Consider the following 21,672-nt stretch of genomic DNA (forward strand, 5'->3'; position numbering starts at 1 on the left):
ACTGTGGTCCTGCTCTTTACTCAATAGGTTATACTGAGACTTCCCTGGTGGCGCAGTGGTTAAGAATCTGCCCGCCAATGCAGGGGACACAGGTTCGAGCCCTGGTCTGGGAAGATCCCACATGCCAAAGAGCAACTAAGCCCATGCACCACAACTACTGAACCTGAACTCCACAGCCCGTGAGCCACAACCATTGAGCCCACGTACCGAAACTACTGAAGCCCATGAGCCTAGAGCCTGTGCTCCATAAGAGAAGCCACCACAATGAGAAGCCCAAGCACCACAATGAAGAGTAGCCCCCACTCGCTGCAAATAGAGAAAGCCCATACACAGCAATGAAGACCCAACTCAGCCAATTAATTAATTAATTAATTAAAAATAGGCTTTCATTTTTTATTTTGATGTTCAAATTGTTACAGATTTGGTCAATGCGAGCTCCTTTAAACAGGTTTCTGTGATTGACACAGCTCAAAGATATTCCAGGCTCATCTTGTATTTTCTCTGTCCCAGTCCTGGAATCAAGCATTTCTTCAAGGATCTTTGGTTCTTTTCAGTGGAGGATGGGACTTAAAAGCCAGCATCTGAATGCTTTGTGCTCACTGCTACTGGGCTCTATGAGCAGACAAATGGGAAATAGATGTATTTATAGACATTTATACTTACAAATTTGTGTGCACATACATACATGCTTACACATACATATACCAGAATACCTCATCTTATTGTGCTTCACTTCACTGCACTTCAGAAATATTGCATCTTTTACAAATTGGAAGTTTGTGGCAACCCTGCATCAAGCAAGTCTGATCACTGCCATTTTTTCAACAGCATTTGTTCAGTTCATGCCTCTGTGTCACATTTTGGTAATTCTTGAAATATTTCAAACATTTTCATTATTATCATATTTGTATTAACATTTACTCATCATTACAATCCTATGAAGTATCTACCATTTTTATTATTATTTTCATTTTACAATTGAAGAAACTGAGGCACAGAGGAAGTTAAACAACTTGCTAAAGTGATAAGGTTGTGACTGGAACCTGGGCAGTCTGACTGTGGGCTTATACTCTTAGCATAGCTATTTAAAGATAAAAGTATTTCCAGGGTTGAGAAGGAAGTTCATCCAATACTATCTAAAATTTTTACTGAGTTCTTTGACTTCAATGTCATATCCCGTTTTCTACTTAGGGAAGAGGTAGGGAAGGTACTGCAGACCTGGAAATTAAATCCACACAACAGACCTGACACACAATTGCTTCTTCACTCAGAAAACTAAAGGTACAACAGCACCAAACTTGCTGTGTCTGGCTCTCTTTCCTAAGGCTGAGTCTAGTCCTTCAAGGATTTTCAGGCCCTCATGGAAATAGGCTTCTGGTGAGCCTGCCCACCTATCCAGTGGATATGAACAGACTTCATCTTAGGCTAAGCTAAGGCTCCACCTCCTGCTACTTATTCACACTTCAAAGTACTCAGGCAAAGCAAGAAAATTAGTGTGTTTTTTTAAAAAGAGGATTGTGGATTTTTTGATAAGGTCAAAGTAAATTTATTACTTCAAAAGCAATCAAGAAATACCTCATGGGACTTCCCTGGTGGTTCAGTGGTTAAGCATCCGCCTTCCAATGCAGGGGACACAGGTTCGATCCCTGGTTGGGGAACTAAGATCCCACATGCCTCGGGGCAACTAAGCCTGTGTGCCACAACTACTGAGCCCATGTGCCACAACTACTGAAGCCCATGTGCCTAGAGCCTGTGCTCTGAAACAAGAGATGCCACCACAATGAGGAATCCATGCACCACAATGAAGAGTAGTCCCCTCTTGCCACAACTAGAGAAAGCCCATGTGCATCAACAAAGACCCAATGCAGTCAATAAATAAATAAATACATAAATTTATTTTTAAAAAATGCCATGGGGCAACTAAGCCTGTGTGCCACAACTACTGAAGCTTGCATGCTGAGAGCCTGTGCTCCACAATGAAGAGTAGCTCCTGCTGGCCACAACTAGAGAAAGCCCCTGCACAGCAACAAAGACCCAACATAGCCAATAAATAAATAAATTAATTATTTTTAAAAGATGTGAAGCAAAAGAAAAGTTCTGGTAAGAGACTATTTGCTGTATCTACTTTGGAGAGCAATTCGGCAGCTTATATTGATGTAGAAGATGCACATGCCCTAGAACCTCCTAAATCTACTCCTAGGTAAAATTTCCTTTGGAGAAATGTTACTGTGAGCACAAGGCACCAGCAGAAAGAATGTTCATAGCTACATTGTATGTAATAGCAAATATTTGGCAACAACCTAAATGCCTCATTCAGTGGAGCATGGGTAAATAAATAACATGTGGTATATAGAGTCAAATAAATTCTCTACAGCAGTGGAAATGAATAAACTTACAGCTATCTGTATCTGAATAGATGAAGCAGGATGCAAAAGAATACATAAAGATTCCATTGACATAAAATTTTTAAATATGCAAAACAATCCTACATATATTGCTTAAGGACACACACACACAAATGTAGTTAAATTATAACAAAATACACAGAAATGAAAATCACCAAATTTAGGCGCTGGCATTTTTGTTGGGGGGGGGGGTATGAAAAGTAAGGAAAATGTGATTATGGAATATAAACTCATAGTAATACTTTATTTCTTAAGCTCTTTATTTTTTTTACACAAGTGCTGATTACATTAATTCACATACTTTTATGAGCCTGAAATGTAAAGATAAGACACCTCGATCTTATTTTCCTGACTGTAGGCTCATCATGATACAAACGTAGTTCCTCATCATGATAGAGAGGTATTACCCCTTTTCCAATCAAGCCTTTATGTTATAGAATTTTGGGCTCTTCTCCAATGGTGTGTGTATAGGAAGGAGGGAGGGTCTGTTGTGGCTCCTTGGTATTTCAGTGGCTGTCATGGGAAAAATTTCTTCTAGGCCTCTGTTGGAAAGGAATTAATCTGGTGCTGAGAATGGAATAGGGATGTGAGAGATAACAGTACTGCGATGGAAAAATCAGTAGTCTGATTAGAGAAAAAGGAGGGGTCCTGGGGGCTGGGGAGGGGTTTGGGTTTGGGGGATTTTCTTAAGATATTTAGACGAGTCTCTCTTATGTGCTCATGTCCAGGATGGTTAAGGCTGGTGTAACTGCAGGGACCTTGAGAGCAAAGCAGAAGTCTCTGTGGTGTACCAGCCTGTGGTCAGTGGGGAGATGGCAGTGAGGGCATCTTGGTGACCCTCGCAGAACAACAGGGCCTACTAGATAGAGAAGTGCCATCTCCCAGCAACAGCATTCTCTAAAAAGAGCAATGCAATGGAAACAATGAACCATATCCCATTCTTGGCATCAGGTAAGGCCAAGGGTTCTTTTAGGATCCAATAAAGGGGGTAGGGAATCCCATTTCCCACCCATATTAAAAGTTCTTTAGCCGGCCTTGAGGAAGCTCAGGTTAGGTTTAATTTACTTTAGAAAAAAAGAGAAATGTGATGTTTCCTGTACCTGAATGATTACACATTAATGTCAGAAAGCTACCACACAGAATAAGCAAAGGCTAAAGACTATCAGGAATAGGTCCAAATCCAAAGAAGAGAGCACACTGTTAGTAGATAATTGGAAGCAAACAGAGCTAGGAGTCTCTTTTTCCCATCTTCTCAAGGGAAAAAAATAACCTCCAAACTAATGGGCAGACCAAAGGTAAAACAAGGAAACTTAGGTTCCCAAATAAGTGTATAACAGAAGCATTTGCTGAACCTAAAAGCTGGGTCATCAATGTGACTCAGCTTTAAAGAAAATAAACCTCACAGTAGACTGCACTGACACTCAGAGGGTCAGATCATCAGAGGGAGAAATATTTGAGGAACAGCCAAAAAGTACTCAAAAGTGAGTAAAATTGAGCTTTCAGGTAAACATATTCTATGACAAGCTGTTTACATGCATGCCAACCCACCTACAGAAAACCTTGCATTCCCTATGCTTTAAAAAAAAGGTAAATATTATATAACTCTATTTTCTGTTATATTGGTTTCTGAAAACCAGTGAGCACTAAAGTATACTTTGAATATGATTACACAAAAGTTACTTACATAAAATGTCCATGTTTTAAGACTATGTATAAGGAACAAAAAAAAATGTTTAGGGTTCTCCAGAGAAACAACCAATAGGAAGTGTGTGTGTGTGCGTGAGTGCGTGCGCGCGCATGCGCACGTGCATGCACACGTGCATGTAGTATTTTGCTCTTATAAAAAAAGATCACAAAAAAAAAAAGGGATCGCAGAGAGCTCCCTAATCCCTTCTGCCACATGAGGATACAATGTGAAGTCTGAACATAAAGAAAAAATAGCTGCCAGAGACAAACACTTTCAAAAACATATCTATGGGGACTTCCCTGATGGTCCAGTGGGTAAGAAGACTCCAAGCTCCCAATGCAGGAGGCCCGAGTTCTATCCCTGGTCGGGGAACTAGATCCTGCACGTGTGGCGCAACTAAGTTCGCAAGCCGCAACTAGAAGATCCCGCATGCCACAACTACGACCCAGCACAGCCAAAATAAATAAATACTTTAAAAATAATAATAGAAAAAAACATATCTATGATCCTAAGAAGCCCAGAAATCTAGGGATATTTACTATCAACAGCAAAAAGCTCAATGACCTCTGAGAAGGGGCTAAATTATATCGTAAATTCTACTTAGCAGTAGCAATAACACAATTCCTCTACAAATATTTCTTTTAAAATGTGAGGCCTAAACTCTCATTGACACATACATTTAGACATATACATAGATGCAAAGAGATTTATTATAAGGAATTAGCTCACAAGATTATAAAAGCTGACAAGTCCCAAGATATGCAGGGTAATCAGGCAAGCTGGAGACCCAGGAGAGCCAAAGGCACAGCTCCAGTCCAAAGGTCAGTGGGGTCAACCCAGGAAGAGTTCTGAGTCCATAGCTAGGAAAAAAACCAGATGTCCCAGGTAGCAGGCAGTCACCCAGGAGGAATTCTCTCTTACTGGGGGAAGGGAGAGGAGAGTCAGCCTTTTTGTCCTCTTCAGGCCTTCAACTAACTGACTGAGGTCCACCCACCTTAGGGAGGGCAATCTATTTTATTCAGTCTATATTTAAACATTAATCTCATTCAAAAAACATTCTCACAGAAACACCCTAATATTTGGGCTCCACGTGGCCCAGTCAAGTTTACATATAAAATTTACCATCACAGATCAAAATGTTATCAATTTATTAGATAATAATAGTTTCATTTGAATTGGCCTTATATTTTGTTATTTCAAATGGTATATTTCCATACTTTATTTTTAAAAATTACTTTGTTACAATTAACATACGACATCACATGTATTTCCATATTTTAAATAACTTCTGCTTCTTTTTCATGTTTTTTTCAGTTACTTTTAGTTCCTGTTAAATTAACTTGTAAAGCTTAATTAGGGCTTCCTAGGTGGTGCAGTGGTTGGGAGTCTGCCTGCCAATGCGGAGGACATGAGTTCAATCCCTGCTCCAGGAAGATCCCACATGCCGCGGAGCAACTAAGCCCGTGTGCCAAAAAAAAAAAAAAAGAGCTTAATTAATAAAACATTGCTTTCTGGAAAACCTAAATAAAGAATTGATATCTTCACTAAATACTTTCAGTAAAGACAAATTTCTAAAAATATTTTCATATTCTAAATGTTTGCTCTGATTTCGAAACCTCTAATGAAGAAAACATACAAGGCTTGATAAGATTTTCAACTAACTTTTGTAGTCGTAGCACTACAGCTGCCACTGAAACCAAAATACAATTCCAATTATCATTATCACAGTTCTAAGTTCTTCAGATATTATTTAGCTTTCTCAGAAAAATTTTACCTTTACTTGCTATCACAAACTTATGATAGTAAACATTATTTATTTATATCTTTATTACACCATTTGGAGATATTTGAATTTAGTGTCTTTGGGCCAAATTAAAACATCTGGAAATCTTTCTAAAACTTTGACTAAATTTCCAGATTTTTCCCCTAGCATTCCAGAGTACTGGCTGTTCAAAACACAGTAAAGTTTCTATATAGTTCTTGGAGTCATTTTCCTTGAATGCCTGTAATAAACTTTGGCATCTTTCCCCAGATGTTACCTTTAGCTCCACAGCACCTAAATTATATTTTGCCTTTTCAGTAAATTAGGACACTTTTATGTGTAACAATTTAAGCTCTGCAGTAATGACTGTTTTTGTGAATGTTTTACAAGTGAGACCATAAATATAAATTGCAATAAATCTGTATTGTTTTATTAAATGTTTTGTGCCCAAAAATCCTTGATTGTACTTAACATTAACAGCACAGTAGATGGTGTTGACAATTTTTTAAATTTAAATGTATTTATTTATTTATTGGCTGTGTTGGGCCTTCGTTACTGCACTCAGGCTTTCTCTAGTTGCATCGAGCAGGGGCTACCCTGCTGCAGTGTGTGGGCTTCTCATTGCGGTGGCTTTGCTTGTTGCGGAGCATAGGCTTTAGGTGTGCGGACTTCAATAGTTGCAGCTCGCGGGCTCTAGAGCACAGGCTCAGTAGTTGTGGCGCACGGGCTTAGCTGCTCCGAGCCATGTGGGATCTTCCCAGACCAGGGCTCTAACCGGTGTCCCCTGACTTGGCAGGTGGATTCTTAACCACTGCACCACCAGGGAAGTCCCGTGTTAACAGTTTGAATGGTATTTTAAAATATTTTTGTTTGATCAATTGAAACTCAGATGAAATTTTTAGAAGCCATTATTTCAGATCTGTACTGTTGAAAATGATTTATGATATCCTTTTCTTTTCTCACCGATGACTGCAAATCTTTGCTTGAACCATGAGCTTTAAGTGAACATGATGGCTTTTTGGATGAAATATTAGTTTAGCACTTTCAAAACCACAATCTTGAACAATGTCTACATTCAACATTCACATCACTTGCAATAAGTCATGTTTTCATTTCAGAAATGAAAATCATTTGTTTTATTTTATATTAATTCTTATATAATATCAAAAGACATTTCAGGACCTTTTAAGAAATGTTCCAAGGTATAGTTCATTATCATGTTCTTCCACAGTTTTAGAATGTGAACATTTACAGCATTTAAAAGGAATGTTAAGAAGCTTATCAACACTTTGCTAACACTCATTTTGGGTGTTTTTTTTCTCTCTCCAATTTACAACTTTTAACTCAAACACAGTACCTTTACAGAAAGGTGTACATGTTACAAGTGCACAGCTTGATAATTTTTCATAAACTGAACACACCTATATGATTAGCACTCAAATAAATAGAACATAATAGCATCCGAGAAGCCCCATACCTTCTCTGTTATCTCCTTCCCACTCAAGAGTAACCAACATCCTGTTTTTGTACTCTACATAAATAGAATCATAAAGTATGTGTTCTTTTGTGTCTGGTTTCATTTGCTCAATGTTAGGTTTTTGACATCATCTGTAATCTTACATGAGGTCATACATACATCAATCTTACATATTCTACTGTGTGTTAATACCACAATTTGTCTACTTGGGTTGTTTCCAGGTTTGGATACTATTACTGGCACTGCTGTGAACACTCATTGCTCCGACCAATATGGTAGCTACTAACCAAGTGTAGCTCTTTAAGTTCGAATAAAATTAAACTGAAAATCAGCTTCTCAGTTGCACTACCCACATTTCAAATGCTCAATAGCTACATGGCTAGTACCTACTGTACAACAGCAAACAATACAGCACTTGCATCACTGCGGCAAGTTCCACTGCACAGTGCTGAATTCATGTGTTGGCAAATATATGAAATTGCTGGGTCAAAAGCTATGCATATGTTCAGCATTGATAGATAGCAGACAGTGTCAAATAGTTTTGGGGTGTTCAGTATTATTCTGTTATAAATTCTTCTATTTTAAAATATTAAAACACTGTATTTACTTTTCACCTAAGAATTATAATGCACTAAAACAGTGTAACCCAATAGAAAATTAAACTATTTAGAAGCAGAAGCAACTGTTAGAACATGGAATGATTCACAGGTAATGCACAAGGCAGTGATATTATTTACTATGACACAAGCCAAGCTAGCAGATGTTGCAAATGTTTCCCAGATGTCATTACAATAAAAGATCCACTATCAATGGCTATCACAAAAGAACTAATGAACTTAGAATTTAAATAATCAATTTTAGTGCTATTACAGTTACAGAATACTATTTACTAGTGGTACAAATTTCAGTATTTTAACTAAGACAGCCACGATGATGTCTATCAGCTAAATAGCAGATCTGCTCATAATCCCAACCAATTAGCACCAGATATTAGTTTTGGCAAACTGAGAGGCCAATGCTGTTGGTGTCTAAACCGTATTTAACCATGAATGCATTTGTGCACCTGTACATATATATGTCACTTTATCATTTTTCCTCTTTTGAGTTGCTTATTTATATTCCTAGTCCATTTTAAATTTTCAACTTATACTTTTACTATTATATATACTATATGATTGCCAACGTATATCCTTTGCCCACTTAAAATTACTAATTTGTAAGTATTCTTTTTATTTTAAGGAAATAGCCTTCTGTCTACATAAGTCTTATAAATATTTCCCCCCAGTTTGTAGTTTATATTTTTCCTACAGAACTGTTTTAAATGATATGTAGCCAATTTTCTTAATCTCTTTTTTTTTTTGGCTTTTGTATTTTATGTCATACTTTGAAAGCCTTATCTTCTCAAAGAGTATATAAAAAATAATTTGTTTTTTTCTGTCTTTGTTTTTAAAATATTTGATATATCTGTTATTTACTTTGGCAGAAGTACAGATCCAGCCTTGTATTTTTCTAAGTGGCCTATAATGTTTTTGTTAGACACTGCTAGTTACCTTTCTGGCATCCATTCTTCCTTACTAACAGAATGTGACTTTGTTTAGGGCAGTAACTGTGCCCAGCTTAAAATATTTTCTCAGACTCTTGCAGCAAGGGGTGGCCAAGCAATTCAGTTCTGTCCTGAGATATAAGGGGATGTCACTGAATGTGGCTTCCAGATTTTTAAATAAAGACAATTTTGACTGTCATGCTCCATTTGGCCTCTTAACCTTCACCTTTCTGCCTGCTTGGAATCTAGATGTAATATCTAGAGGTGAAGCAGCTATCTTGAGACAACAAGGATGGAGCTACTCACCAAAAATGGCAGAGTAAAAAGATAAAAGGAGCCTGAGCCCTTGATGACTTTAAGCTGCCATATTAGTCCTGGATTATACACCCTTGGATTACTTATGAGGAAAAATTAACTCCTATTTTATGAAACCAATGACCATAGGGTTGTTTCTTGCAAACAAATAAATTCCTATCTGATGCAATATCTCGCTTATTTAACAATCCATCTTTTTATACCAATTTGGCATGCTACCTTTATCACATACTAACTTCCTATATATAATTGAGTATATTTCTGGAAACCCTCTTGTTTCATTGATCTAAATGATTTCAGTTTAATAGCTACTATTTACCAAATAGTAGAACTAGGATGTTCTATATCCTTTATATTAACTAGCTTGCTTAAAACTCACAACAGCCCTTTGAACCTTAATTATTTAATATTAATGTGTAGCACTTGTAAGCCTAAAACTAAAAGTGGACTTCAAAAAGTGGAATGGAAAAGATCAAAAAGGGAAGAGAAAGATGTTTCAATTACAGCAGAAGGCAACTATGTATGTTGCTAACTGGCAAAACTGCTGTTCCATGTTGTAATGGAAAGAGCACTAGACTTAGGGTTTGAAGACATAAGCTCTTATTCCAATTCTGCCAGTCAACACTGTTACTTCAGACAATCCATCCTTAGGCTTTAGTTTCCTCATCTCTATAATGAGGTATGATTACACTCATTAGTGATCTCTAAAGTTTTGCACAACTTTAACAACCTATGAAAACTAATAATTAAGCTACTGGTTTTGAAATTCACGGGATCCGAATTTGAATTCAGGATTCAATGACCAGGTTCATGTATTCATTCAGCAAAAGTACTGGGGATACACTGACAAACATGTCAGAAAATGTCCCTGCTCCAATGGAGCTTACATTATAGTGGAGGAATTAAAAAAAAAAATCTAGACACTCACCGAGAGTAGTAGTACCACAAATGAAATAAGCAACAATTTAATAGAGATTAACTGGAGCACATGATTGGATAGTTACAAGATTCAGGAAAGATTTCTCTGAAGAAACGGTTATGAAGTTTGTATAACATGAAGATGGCTATGGCATAATAATACATGAAAAAGAGTAAAATGCAAAGTAGCAATTTAACTATGTTAAAACAGTCATAAAAATGTAAGAATGCACTGTAACACACATACATAAAAGTACATAAAGCATACAGCTTAGTGAATTATTAAAAACCACCCATTAAAGTCCTCCTCAAGATTCTTCCCAAATACACCCTTTCTCCCTCCCATTAAGGATAACCATTAAGACTTTCTGGTGGTCACTTTCTTGCACGTGGCTCTAATTACTCATTTTCATTGCATAAGATTCCACAGTATAACTGTACCTATTTTATGTTGATGGATACGCTATGTCCAATTTTTGGCTATTACAAATCATGTTACTATGTATGTCTTTTGTGGCATATGTACATTCATTTCTGTTGGGCATATAGCGAGAGTAGAATTGCAGACCTTGGCCTTAGTATTAAAAGCACAAGTTTCAGATACCATACTTCTAATCAAAAGCTCTGAAAAAGAAAACATAGCTTAGGATGGCAGGTATAGTGTGATACCAATACTCCTGTTTGATTTCATAAACTACTAAACTTCAGCCAAACGAGTTTTCATTTCCTTCTACTCACCTGCTATTCCCTCTGTCTATAACAGTCTTCCCTCCCTTCTCTACTTAGTTAACTTTTACTTATCCCTAACGATTTCAGCTTAAGCATCACTGCCTCAGGATGTCTTTTCCTGTCTAATTCCTCTGTAATACACTCTCTTGCCACCACAGACCTCTCTTCCTCCATTTGTTGCAATTATTTTACACTTTGTTAAATTAACTCTCTCTCAAAAAACACTGGCTCATTAGGGTGCATGTGCGGTCCCTGTTGCACATCACTGTATTCCTGCACTTAGCGTAGTACTTGGCACACGGAGAGGGGTCAATAAATATTTCATGAATATCCACTATCTCTTCACATTCAGGGTACCCAATTCGAATGCTGTTTCTTCTGAATGTTTCATTCTCGGGGCCACCATCAGTACTATCCTTTGAAAATAAATTTGCATTAGGCAAAAGAGTTTCCTAACCCATTTGGCAAAGAAGACTGAGTATAAGGGACTTAGTGCCTAGGCCCATCAATATCAACAAGAATATTTCCACTGTTTTCTATGGAGACACTATAACTATCTTAAAGTGTAATTTAGCATAAGGATTACAAAACATATGGGTTGTTTCATTTTCAAATGGTGTACACAATTTAAGTGATATTTACATAGCAACTGATTAATTCCACAAAAGAAGAATCACTATAAAACCAAAAAAAATGTAGAATTTCAATCATTTATCTTCATCATTGAGCACTTATTTGTGAATAGCAGCAATCTATTTTTATATTAGCTTTTTCTCTTTATTACCAGATGACAAATTTCTCCCATAACCAGTCAGTCTGTGTAATTTCATTTAATGTTGTGTAAATACTTTGGTAAGCTTTCTTGTCTGATTTTTAATAAAAATGGCTCAGTGGCAACTATTATAGAAAAATTAAGGTTTCTATTCTTGATAAATCTAATTTACTTATATTCCAAGTGTTAATTTAACAAAATTATTACAGGTAGGAAAGCTAACTTCCCCTGCCCTATAAGCATTAATAACCTTTATATTCTCTAATCACCAGTTAAATTCAAAATATTTCATTAAAAACTTTTTCATATTAATATCTAACTTAAATCTCAGTGACAGCATTAGTATATCACTGAACTGTTCAGAAGGGATGTTTCTGGAATTTTTTTGCAAGCACTTGCAAACTGTAAACTAAATATCTTCAAAGTAAAAACTTGTGGCTATCTTGCTGAAAATTAGAAAAGCTGAAACCAGGGTTACTACCAATACAAAATGTAAAATAGGGAATTATTTTACTAATGCCATCTTAATCATCCTGACATTCTTTCCCTAAATTAACCTCCAAACTGCAACATCAGCATAACAAAAGAATTTCAAATGAACAACCTAATCCTAAATTCCATGTTTAACACTATATGCCTTGCACAGAGAATATTCTATTAACCATTTCTCTTCAGACCACTATACTCCATAAGACACAGTAGGACCTAAAATTGTTATAAAGAAAGTATATAGGAAGAAAGCCTGCTATAAAGAAAATGTATTCACAAGCAAAACTTTCTTCAGAAAATATAATGATTTCTAGTGCAAAGATACAAGTAGTCTTTACTGATGTCAAAAATCGTATTTTGGAATTTATTTAAAAAGTGTCAACAGATTCTCAAACACACAAACTACTGTCAAGAGATTATGCAAATGAGGAATAGAGCACTCGTAACTCAGTTTCTAAAGGGAAATTAAAATTTGCTACTAGGTAAGATGTAATACAAGGGGTTCAATTAAAGAAACCTTTTATGAAAGAGGATAATAAAACACTTATTTTGTTTATGTGACTAAAATATCAGAGAAAAGAGTATCTGAGGGTGATTTCTGGCTCTACTAAGACATTTCAGAGTGCCAGGAACTGTATTAACACAAGCCTAAATCCTGTAATAGAGGTTCCCAATGATGTGTGTTGTTCTCCTTTGCTTCAAAGAACAAAACAAGAAACCCAATTTGTTCAATTACTGAAAATAATTGTACGGAAGTAAAACATTTTAACAAAACTTAACAAACGTATTACAATTTCCTAAAGCCTAACACTAGCTAAAATATGTACTACTGAAAAGTAAAAGATAAATAGCAATCATCTTAAAATATTCAATTTTGTTGAAAATGAAAATATTCTGTTTTTATTAGTTTGTAGAAGCATTATTTTATTCAATGTTTTATTACATCAGAATTTTTTTAATGAACTAAATTTTAAACAATAGTTAAACAAAAATACCCACCTCATATTTTAAGTCAATGCAAATTTTCACTAATTTAGAAATATTAATATATTAATATTTGGGAAATTTTTGGAAATAGATATATATGTAAAACTCTTACAGACCTTAGAAATTAGCAAGTTTAATAACAGCTCATAAAATTTTACAAATCTTCCTAAACTGTATTTTAATACAAAGAAAATTATATATAGACTGATTTATAATGAAAATTTCAATTATTTTATAATCAATTTAAAACAGAAGTAAATATGTCTCATAATTCTTTTTTTTTTTTTGAGGATTAACATTCATCAGGATTACTACAACCGAAACATGTATACACACACACAAATAGAAGAGACTGTCTGGGTTACACTGTTTTAAAAATACTAATGAACTAATATCTGGGCTGGAAATCATGATTTAAAATCAATATGACAAAATATTATATATAAATTCAAGGAGAGGACATTATGGTCAGCTTACCATTATTAGCTGTAGCAGTACATATCTTGTACACACTTACAAATCATCTTTTCAAACTGACAATCTGTTTTAACTGCTTTGCTCAATAGCACATGAAGACACTGGCGGAGCTTGAAACATAAATTGTGTTTATATACACCCTAAATTGGACAGGTCCCAAGATTAAATGCTGTTATTTTTAAATACTTTTTTAGAACACGAATACCTTATTTTATCTTACATCATCAGGTATAAACATGATTCATATAAGTGAAATTTTCATTCACGTTAAAGAAATGATAGCTTAAAAAAAATTTAAACCATCTTTTGATGGAGCTGGTCCTAAAATGCCTTGACTTATTGCTTAGTAAAATTCTACTGCCTGGTATGGACGCCCAAGCTTTTTGAGGAAGATTCCAGGGTCAACACAATGACCATCAAATCTGCTATAACAAAGTACTGACCTCAGAACCTCCTGAAGTATGACAAATGTTTATTTTACAGTTGCTGCTTCTGTAGCTGTAGCTCCTTCCTTACTATTTCACATTATTTTAGGTTCTAGAGGTTCTATCCCTCTGTTGCTTCTAAGCTGTTTTCCTTTTTTTTTTTTAATAAATTTATTTATTCATTGGCTGTGTTGGGTCTTCGTTGCTGCTGCCCATGAGCTTTCCTAAGCTTCTTTAAATAATCAGTATTATGCAATTTTTCCACATTATTCTGGCCCAAAGGTAACTCCACACTTTTCCTGCAGCTTAAAATAAGCTTTTTTTTTTTTTTTTCTTTCTTTTTCAGGTGGTAGGAGAGGAGGAAAAGGAATAGAAACGGGCTTGATATTTTGCTAATTTGTAGGCTTATTTCAGAGTTGCTGGATATTTCCTGACAGATCAGGTCATTAAAGGAATACATACCAAGAGGTGGCCACGTTATCACATTGAAGACAGCAGTTCACTCTTCCAGTTGAGACCAGAAAGGATAATATAATAATTTGCTAATAGTTATCAGGCATTTGCTATTTTATCAATATAAAATATTTTACCTACTTTACAAACTAATATTAAATAAAGGTATATCTACAGTCTATGAAATAACTTGCCAAAAAAATTTCACTAGTTAAAATTTCTTAATATTTCCCTTAGCAAATATTGTACGCTTCTTAAGGAGTACCTGATACTTATTAAAATATCAAGTAATATAGGACAAGGTGTTATAAAACAAAACACAGCTGGGAAGCATTTTATTTTTTTCTACTTCATATAACATTGTTCAGGACCACAAGACTCTAATGGTCTCTTTCCAGCAACGTTTATGACTTAGGAGTACCACTTAAAAATATTTACTGATGCTATAAATATTACTGTTCTTCTACATATTGACAATGGTAATGAATGCCATATCCATCACACCTCTTGCTCTTTTGGTCAGAAAGATAAACAGAAACTTTAAATCAGTTGTTTAGACATTCAAAAGTGGTTCTTAGAAGCACACCCAAACAAACCAAATCTATATCAGCAACTGTAATAATTGATTTTAGTTGTTATTATTAAGAATTCTTAACAAGGATATACTAACTGATGCATGTATGAGATTTTAAAAGTTATATATAATTTAAAAGCAAAATTAAATTTATAAATAAAAAGATTAATGGCCAAATTAAAGAAAGTTTAAGCATCAGATTTAAAATATCTTAATTTTTAGGCTATTCAGAAATATATTTTGTGAATAATAAGAATTACTTCATAAATATATATATATAAATATAAATATATATCTACAGGATCTGCAATGCAGGAGAAAACCCTTTAAAGAAAAAAATTGCACTTTTAGATTATCAGGATGTTGTCTTATTTACCCTTCAAGTGAAATATAATTACCATTCTAGGTGCTTTTGGCACAAGTTTTTAGGTGAATATTGACACAATCTTAAAAACACAATGCTTTTATATTTTATTCACTGGAATATGAAGAATCAAACAGAATTCAGAATTCTGACCAAAAATATTAAGATAACTGTAACTGCTTAATTAAATACAAAAAAAAATTGTTTTAAAAAGACCTTAAACCGCCTTTGCATCTGGAACATGTACAATTTTACCAGCAACAGGTTTTTTTCAATCCCCCAAGCAAGAATTCCCAGCCTACACAGAAATGTAACATTATCTTTTCCTACTCATATATGACTTAGATCACACCCCAGTATATAAGGACAAAAAATAAATGTATAATAAAAAGATTGGATAAATCAGGAGAGGCTTTTTGGTCTTGAATTCTTCACCCACTAACAATGAAGCAGCACTGTAGGCAGCCCAAAACACACCAAAGAGCTTTAAAAAAACAAACAAAAAAGACAAAAGGCAGCATATTAGCAAGTTAATTAACATTTTGGGTATCACAGAGTAAAATAACATTTACAGTATTTTTTAAAAACAACCAATTGTAAGAACAGTAAAACTTACTGAGAATGTTTAAAACTTAAGAATATTCTTCCTTGCTCTGCTCCTTGAGTTCTGCAAATGAAGTCTTTTGTTATCAAACTTGTCTAATCATAAGAATCACCTGGGGTGCCTATTAAAAACAGAATCCTGGGATTCATTCTAGTTCTACTGAATCAGAATCTCTAAGGGAAGAAGGGTCTAATTATCAGCCTTTTAAACAAGTGTCCCTGGTGATTTAAGACAAGGTAACTTGGAAAAACTATTACTGGGATAAGCTGCTGAAGGATATTTGTTTCCTGAAAGAAAACTAATTGATCCTTACAAAGCAGAAATTTTTTTCCCTTTTTTTTTTTTCCTTCCAAGAGGTAGAAAAATAGATTGAAAATTTTACACAGTATTTATTAAGTATCAAATCATTTTCCCAGGACTAGACAGAAGTACAGTGTTACGCAGAAAGGAGGAAAAACAACACTTTGGTTGACTGTTTTCTGTTCTTTTTTTGAATGTTTGAAAATTTTTCATAATTAAAAAAAATTTTTTTGCTTTATTTTTTTTTAATTGAAGTATAATTGATGTCCTAATATATAGCACAGGGAACTATATTCAATATCCTGTGATAAACCATAAAAGTACAGTTTTCTGATTATGCACACACTTAATTTTAAATTATTTCCACTAGAAATTTATGTAATACTTATTAATGTAGTCACTGAAGGCATTTTACAGAATAAAATGAAAGGAAGAACTTGGAGGGCAAAATTGTCATCAGTTGAGAACCACTGATACAGAGGTAAAAAATAAATACCGGCAGACTGAAAATGTATTTGAGATGGTCCGATTTTCTATTGTGGTTTTTAAACTAAAAACAAACAAAAAAACTACAAGATATTTTAAACCTACAAAAAAGTACAGGGAAATAAATGAAATAAAATAATAATCAAATTGCATTTGTATATCATGGTTAATCTTTTTGTTATAAATAAATGGTTAAAGATTGGTAAGAGTTACAGAGATTTAATGTTAAAAACATTAGTGCTTGTAGATTAAACTGTATTCTAATGCTAGGGATAAATGACGAGATGTTAAATGTTAAATGTTAAATGTTAAATTACAACATTACTTCTCAACAAACTTGGACTAAAACAAGAAACATGTAAAACATATCACTAAACACAGAAGATTAGGTGATTAGGGAAAGAAATGTGGCAAAGAAAAACCTAAAGTTTAAAAAGAATTTTATCCTAAATTTTTAATGATATAAAGACTCTTCCATTATATAATACATTCACATGTTGCATAAAGAACAGTAAGACCAACTTTCAGTTGAACTCAATGACTAAAAATAATCAGAAGACACAGTTTTAGCAACTTTGGGAGTAGTCTCAGAAGCATTCAAACAGGCACTAATCCAAGTAAAACAACACACAAGCAGTGATCCTGAATGATTCAGTAAAGTGGTATATTCACTAAGGCTAGATAATTAAATGCCAGCATGGGGCTAGCTCCCGCACTGCATGACTTTTAAACGAAGTACTAACAATGACAATTTTTTAAAAATTTAGGATTAGAGGGGAAAAAGCTCTTCTCCTTGGCCTCTAAAGTGTTCAAACAGTTCAAACATACAAAGATGTTCTCAAAATATTCATTTAATAGTTATAACAATAACAGCTATCACTTGAGTGCCTACTCTGTGTCAAGCACTATATTAGGCATTATTTATACTTTAAAATCTTCATAACAAACCCTAAAAAGTAGTTATTAAGATTCCCATTTTGCAGAGGGTACGAAAAGATATCTCCCCAAGGCAGACAGCAAGTAAGTGGCAGAACCAGGATCTGAATTCGGAACTGACTGGTTCCAAAATCTAACTTTTCTTAATACCCAACGCTTATATAATGTCAGTATTAGCCTGCAGTTACTCAATTCTAAAAGGAATAATTTCTTTTATATTGGAATTAATAATATAAGTAGAATCCAAAGTCATAAAAGTGACTACTCAAATACTTGAAGTATTTAAGTAACTCTACTTAAGTGACTCTACTTAAATACTCTACTGTGGAGGCTACGTAATGGTAGTTCTGAAAATGGTGGTCTTAAGAAGTTCTATTTTCCATAAAAAAAAAATTACATTCACTGTGTAATATACATACATGTGTTAAAGCAGTCATTTATTTCCCAAAGTTGTTCAAAATTAATAAATGCCCAAATTTATGTCACTACTCACTGTTAATATTTAATACTATCAGTACATGTTTAAATTGGGTACATATGTTAATATGTTTAAGACAGCACAAAGAAGTCCTGATCTCTGCAACACAGAAAAGTCAATTTATTAGAACTACATAATCATACTCGATAAGGAACTTACTATTCCAATAGGAGTAACAATTATTAAATAAATGTCCAGTGGAATTTTAAATAAATATCTCCCACAAAATCTGTCAGATGAACTCGTACTACAAGCATAGAGAAGAAAAACTTAACATTAAATAAAAAAATTCTCTGAGTGTAATATCCTGAGGCCTGATTTGCTCTTTGTTCTTTACTCCACCCTAGACATACTAATTTCTGGCAACTGAAAGGGGAAAATGAAAGAAATACAACTGGTAAAACTAGTGAGTAGGGTCACTGTTCCAAAATACTACCAACTGTTTGATAAGCAGTTATAGATTACAAGATTCTTAGCCAGAGAACTAGTATAGTCAGCTATTATTACCTGTGGGTTCTGCATCCACAGATTCAACCAACTGTGGATCGAAAATATTCTGGGGGAAAAAAATTCCACAAAGTTCCAAAAAGCCAAACTTGAATTTGCTGCACTACAGACAACCATTTACATAGCATTTACACTGTATTAGGTATCATAAGTAATCTAGAGATGATTTAAAGTAGATGAAAGAGTGTGCATAGATCACATACAAATACTACACCATTTCGTATAGGGTCTGAGCATCTGCAGATTTTCGTGTCTGTAGCGGGGCCTGGAATCAATCCCCCGAGGATATGGAGGGACAACTGTATACTTTTATTACTGGGAAACAGTAAACTACTTTTTATAACACATACTACTTACTTTTATAAGTGTAGACACCACTTCAAATGATCCAACCACCAAAAGAACAGGGGCTATTACAATGAGAGGAAGTAATGAATATCCTATAACTCCAAGAACTTGGCCATATGCAACCTGTGAATTTTCAAAAATTTAAATAAATATCATAGAAATCAAGATACTTATTTTAACCACTATTAAACATCATATATACTTTGTTGTACTTGCATAAACATGAGAATTAGGAAAATCATAAAAGTATCATATCCATTATACTTCAAATTATCATATAGTCTCTTATGTTCCTGGACAATCTCAACAACCCACCATGATTTCAATTATTACCAATTCTGATGATACCCAAATTTGCCCTCTTCTCTCTTTCGAGCTTCAGACTTATATATCCAATTACCTTTAGTATATCTCTTAGTCACGATTTCCCTTGTTGTAGGAGGATTATTTAAAGGAACCACAACCATTTATTTAGATGAAAAATTCAAGTCTAGAGAAGCTGGATGTGACAAATGCAGACTAGAAGGGAAGGGAGAGCAGGTAGGAGAAACTGAAGGGAAAAATATTTTTTAGTGGCTACTGTGTGCCACACTCTGTGATAGAGCTTCACATACCGTGAAGAGCAAAGGCACTAACCTATGTAGTATTACTGTCCCCATTATGAAGAAACTGATTCTCAGAGAGACAAGGTGTTTTGTTTGGGAAAGCAAAGCTAGTTGGTGAGAGTTCAAATTAAGATCTAGGTCTTTTAACTTCTCTATCAACAGTCCTAAATTACCGAAACACTTGGTAATACCTTTTCTCATATAAACATTATATAAGGTTTTGTCTAGAATATAAGAAATAATATGCAAACAAATGTCATTTTAAGTCCCTGTTAGAATTATTATAAATTTTCATAAGCAGAGTGAAAAAGTTACATAGATAAATGTTATTCTAAATTTATTCAAGAGTTATAGGTTAAGATGATGGATTGAGTGCATGTATCTAATACCATTCCTTCCTGAAACTCCACTAAAAGGGAAGGAAAAAAAGAAACTCCTTTTTATAAGAGGCACAAACAGGAGATGAGAAGATGGGACAACAGCAACTTAATTTTGGAAACTGGAAAGCAGAAGGCCAAGAGCTAAGAAACAAACATGGAGACCTTTCCACCAAGTGTGAGAAAAGAGCTCAAGAGTTCTCCATTTAGCCTTCAATGTTCATAGAGTAAGCCTGATATGAGTCAGCACCCACATCATATAATAACTCCACCTGGCATCCTTTGTGTTTTACTCTCTCCACAGAGAGTTGAATTCCAGAGTGCTGGAATTCCTGTTTATAGTAATTCATAAAGTCTAATTTAACGGAACAGTGATTCTCAAGGTGTGGCCCATGGACCTCTAGGGGTCCTAGAGACTTTTCTAAAAGACTGTAAAGTCAAAACTATTTTTTATAATAGAGGATTTCCCAGGCAGTCCAGTGGTTAAGGCTCCACGCTTCAACTGCAAGGGGCATGGGTAAATTCATCCCTGGTCAGGGAACTAAGATTCCTCATACCATGAGGCATGGCCAAAAAATTAAAACAAAACAATAAAAAAAAAACACAACTATTTTTTATAATGGTAATATAACATTATTTGCCTTTTTAATTGGGTTGATATGGGTACTAACAGAGCAAAAGCAATGGGTAAAACATGCTGTTTTAGCATGAATCAAGATGACATGAGGTATACTAGTAGTTACTGTGTTCTTTACCACCACATACTCACAGAAAAAGAAGGAAAAAAGCCAGTTTCACTTAAGAATGTCCTTAATGAAGCAGTTAAAATTATTAATTTTATTAAGCCTCTTTTTAATATTCTGTGTAACAAAATGCGAAGTACAAAGAATGCATTTCTTCTGTATCTTGATTCAATGGTTATCTCAAGGAACAGTTGCATTTGTACAACTGTTTGAGTGAAGAGTTGAATTAGATGACGTAGCCATAAGAACACCACTTTTACTTGAAAGAACAACTTAAAGACAAACTATGGTTATTCAGAGTTAGGTACTGACAGGCAACATGAATGAAAATGAATGAAGTGAGCCTATTACTTCAAGGAAAACTGACAGTATTTCTTCCAAATTACAAAATTTTATCTCTTAAGCAAAAAGTAGAATTTAGAAAACTTGTATCCAAACACTGTAATCTTGACAGTTTTCCAATACAGATTTTTCTGATGAGATAAGTGGTGATATTAATGAATGTGATTTTCTGATATTGTATAATAAGGCAAGTCAACATTTGGAAGATCTGCAAAACTCAGTGCACTAATATTTTCTAGATGATCATGCATGGGTAAGAAGATCCATCCAAAGTGAACTGCAATAATACAGAGTATAAAAAGTTCACTGATATGGTTTGAGATTCCTCACTGCAACAAATCTTTAAGAAACTATTGCTTGCTGAGTGTTGATGTAGTATCAGAGTAGAATAACCACAATCATCCAAAAAAATTATTAAAATACTCTTCCTTTTCAAATTATATTCCTGTGTGAGGCTTTTTTATATATACTTTAACCAAAACAATATATCGTAACAAATGAATGCAGAAAGCAGATATTACAATCCAGTTGCCACTAACCCAGACATTAAAGCTACTTGCAAAAATGTA

At 34.4% G+C, this 21,672-nt stretch overlaps 1 protein-coding gene across 2 annotated transcripts in view; it reads right to left on the minus strand.

The window, feature by feature from the left end:
- Positions 1–385: 385 nt before the first annotated feature.
- Positions 386–21,672, minus strand: part of YIPF4 (Yip1 domain family member 4) — a 43,137-nt gene continuing 21,850 nt past the window's right edge. Inside the window, exons 5-6 of one of the 2 annotated variants that reach the window (XM_057741231.1) lie at positions 19,046–19,159; positions 386–612 (exon numbers count right to left, since the gene is read on the minus strand). In XM_057741231.1, the coding sequence (XP_057597214.1) occupies positions 568–612; positions 19,046–19,159 (159 nt within the window). In that variant the 3' untranslated portion in view covers positions 386–567. Of the gene's footprint in view, positions 613–12,430; positions 15,862–19,045; positions 19,160–21,672 lie in introns of those variants that run through there. The other variant, XM_057741230.1, reaches the window with a different exon arrangement.

This window comes from Hippopotamus amphibius, chromosome 7 (assembly GCF_030028045.1).
Source record: "Hippopotamus amphibius kiboko isolate mHipAmp2 chromosome 7, mHipAmp2.hap2, whole genome shotgun sequence".
Classification (NCBI taxonomy): domain Eukaryota; kingdom Metazoa; phylum Chordata; class Mammalia; order Artiodactyla; family Hippopotamidae; genus Hippopotamus; species Hippopotamus amphibius.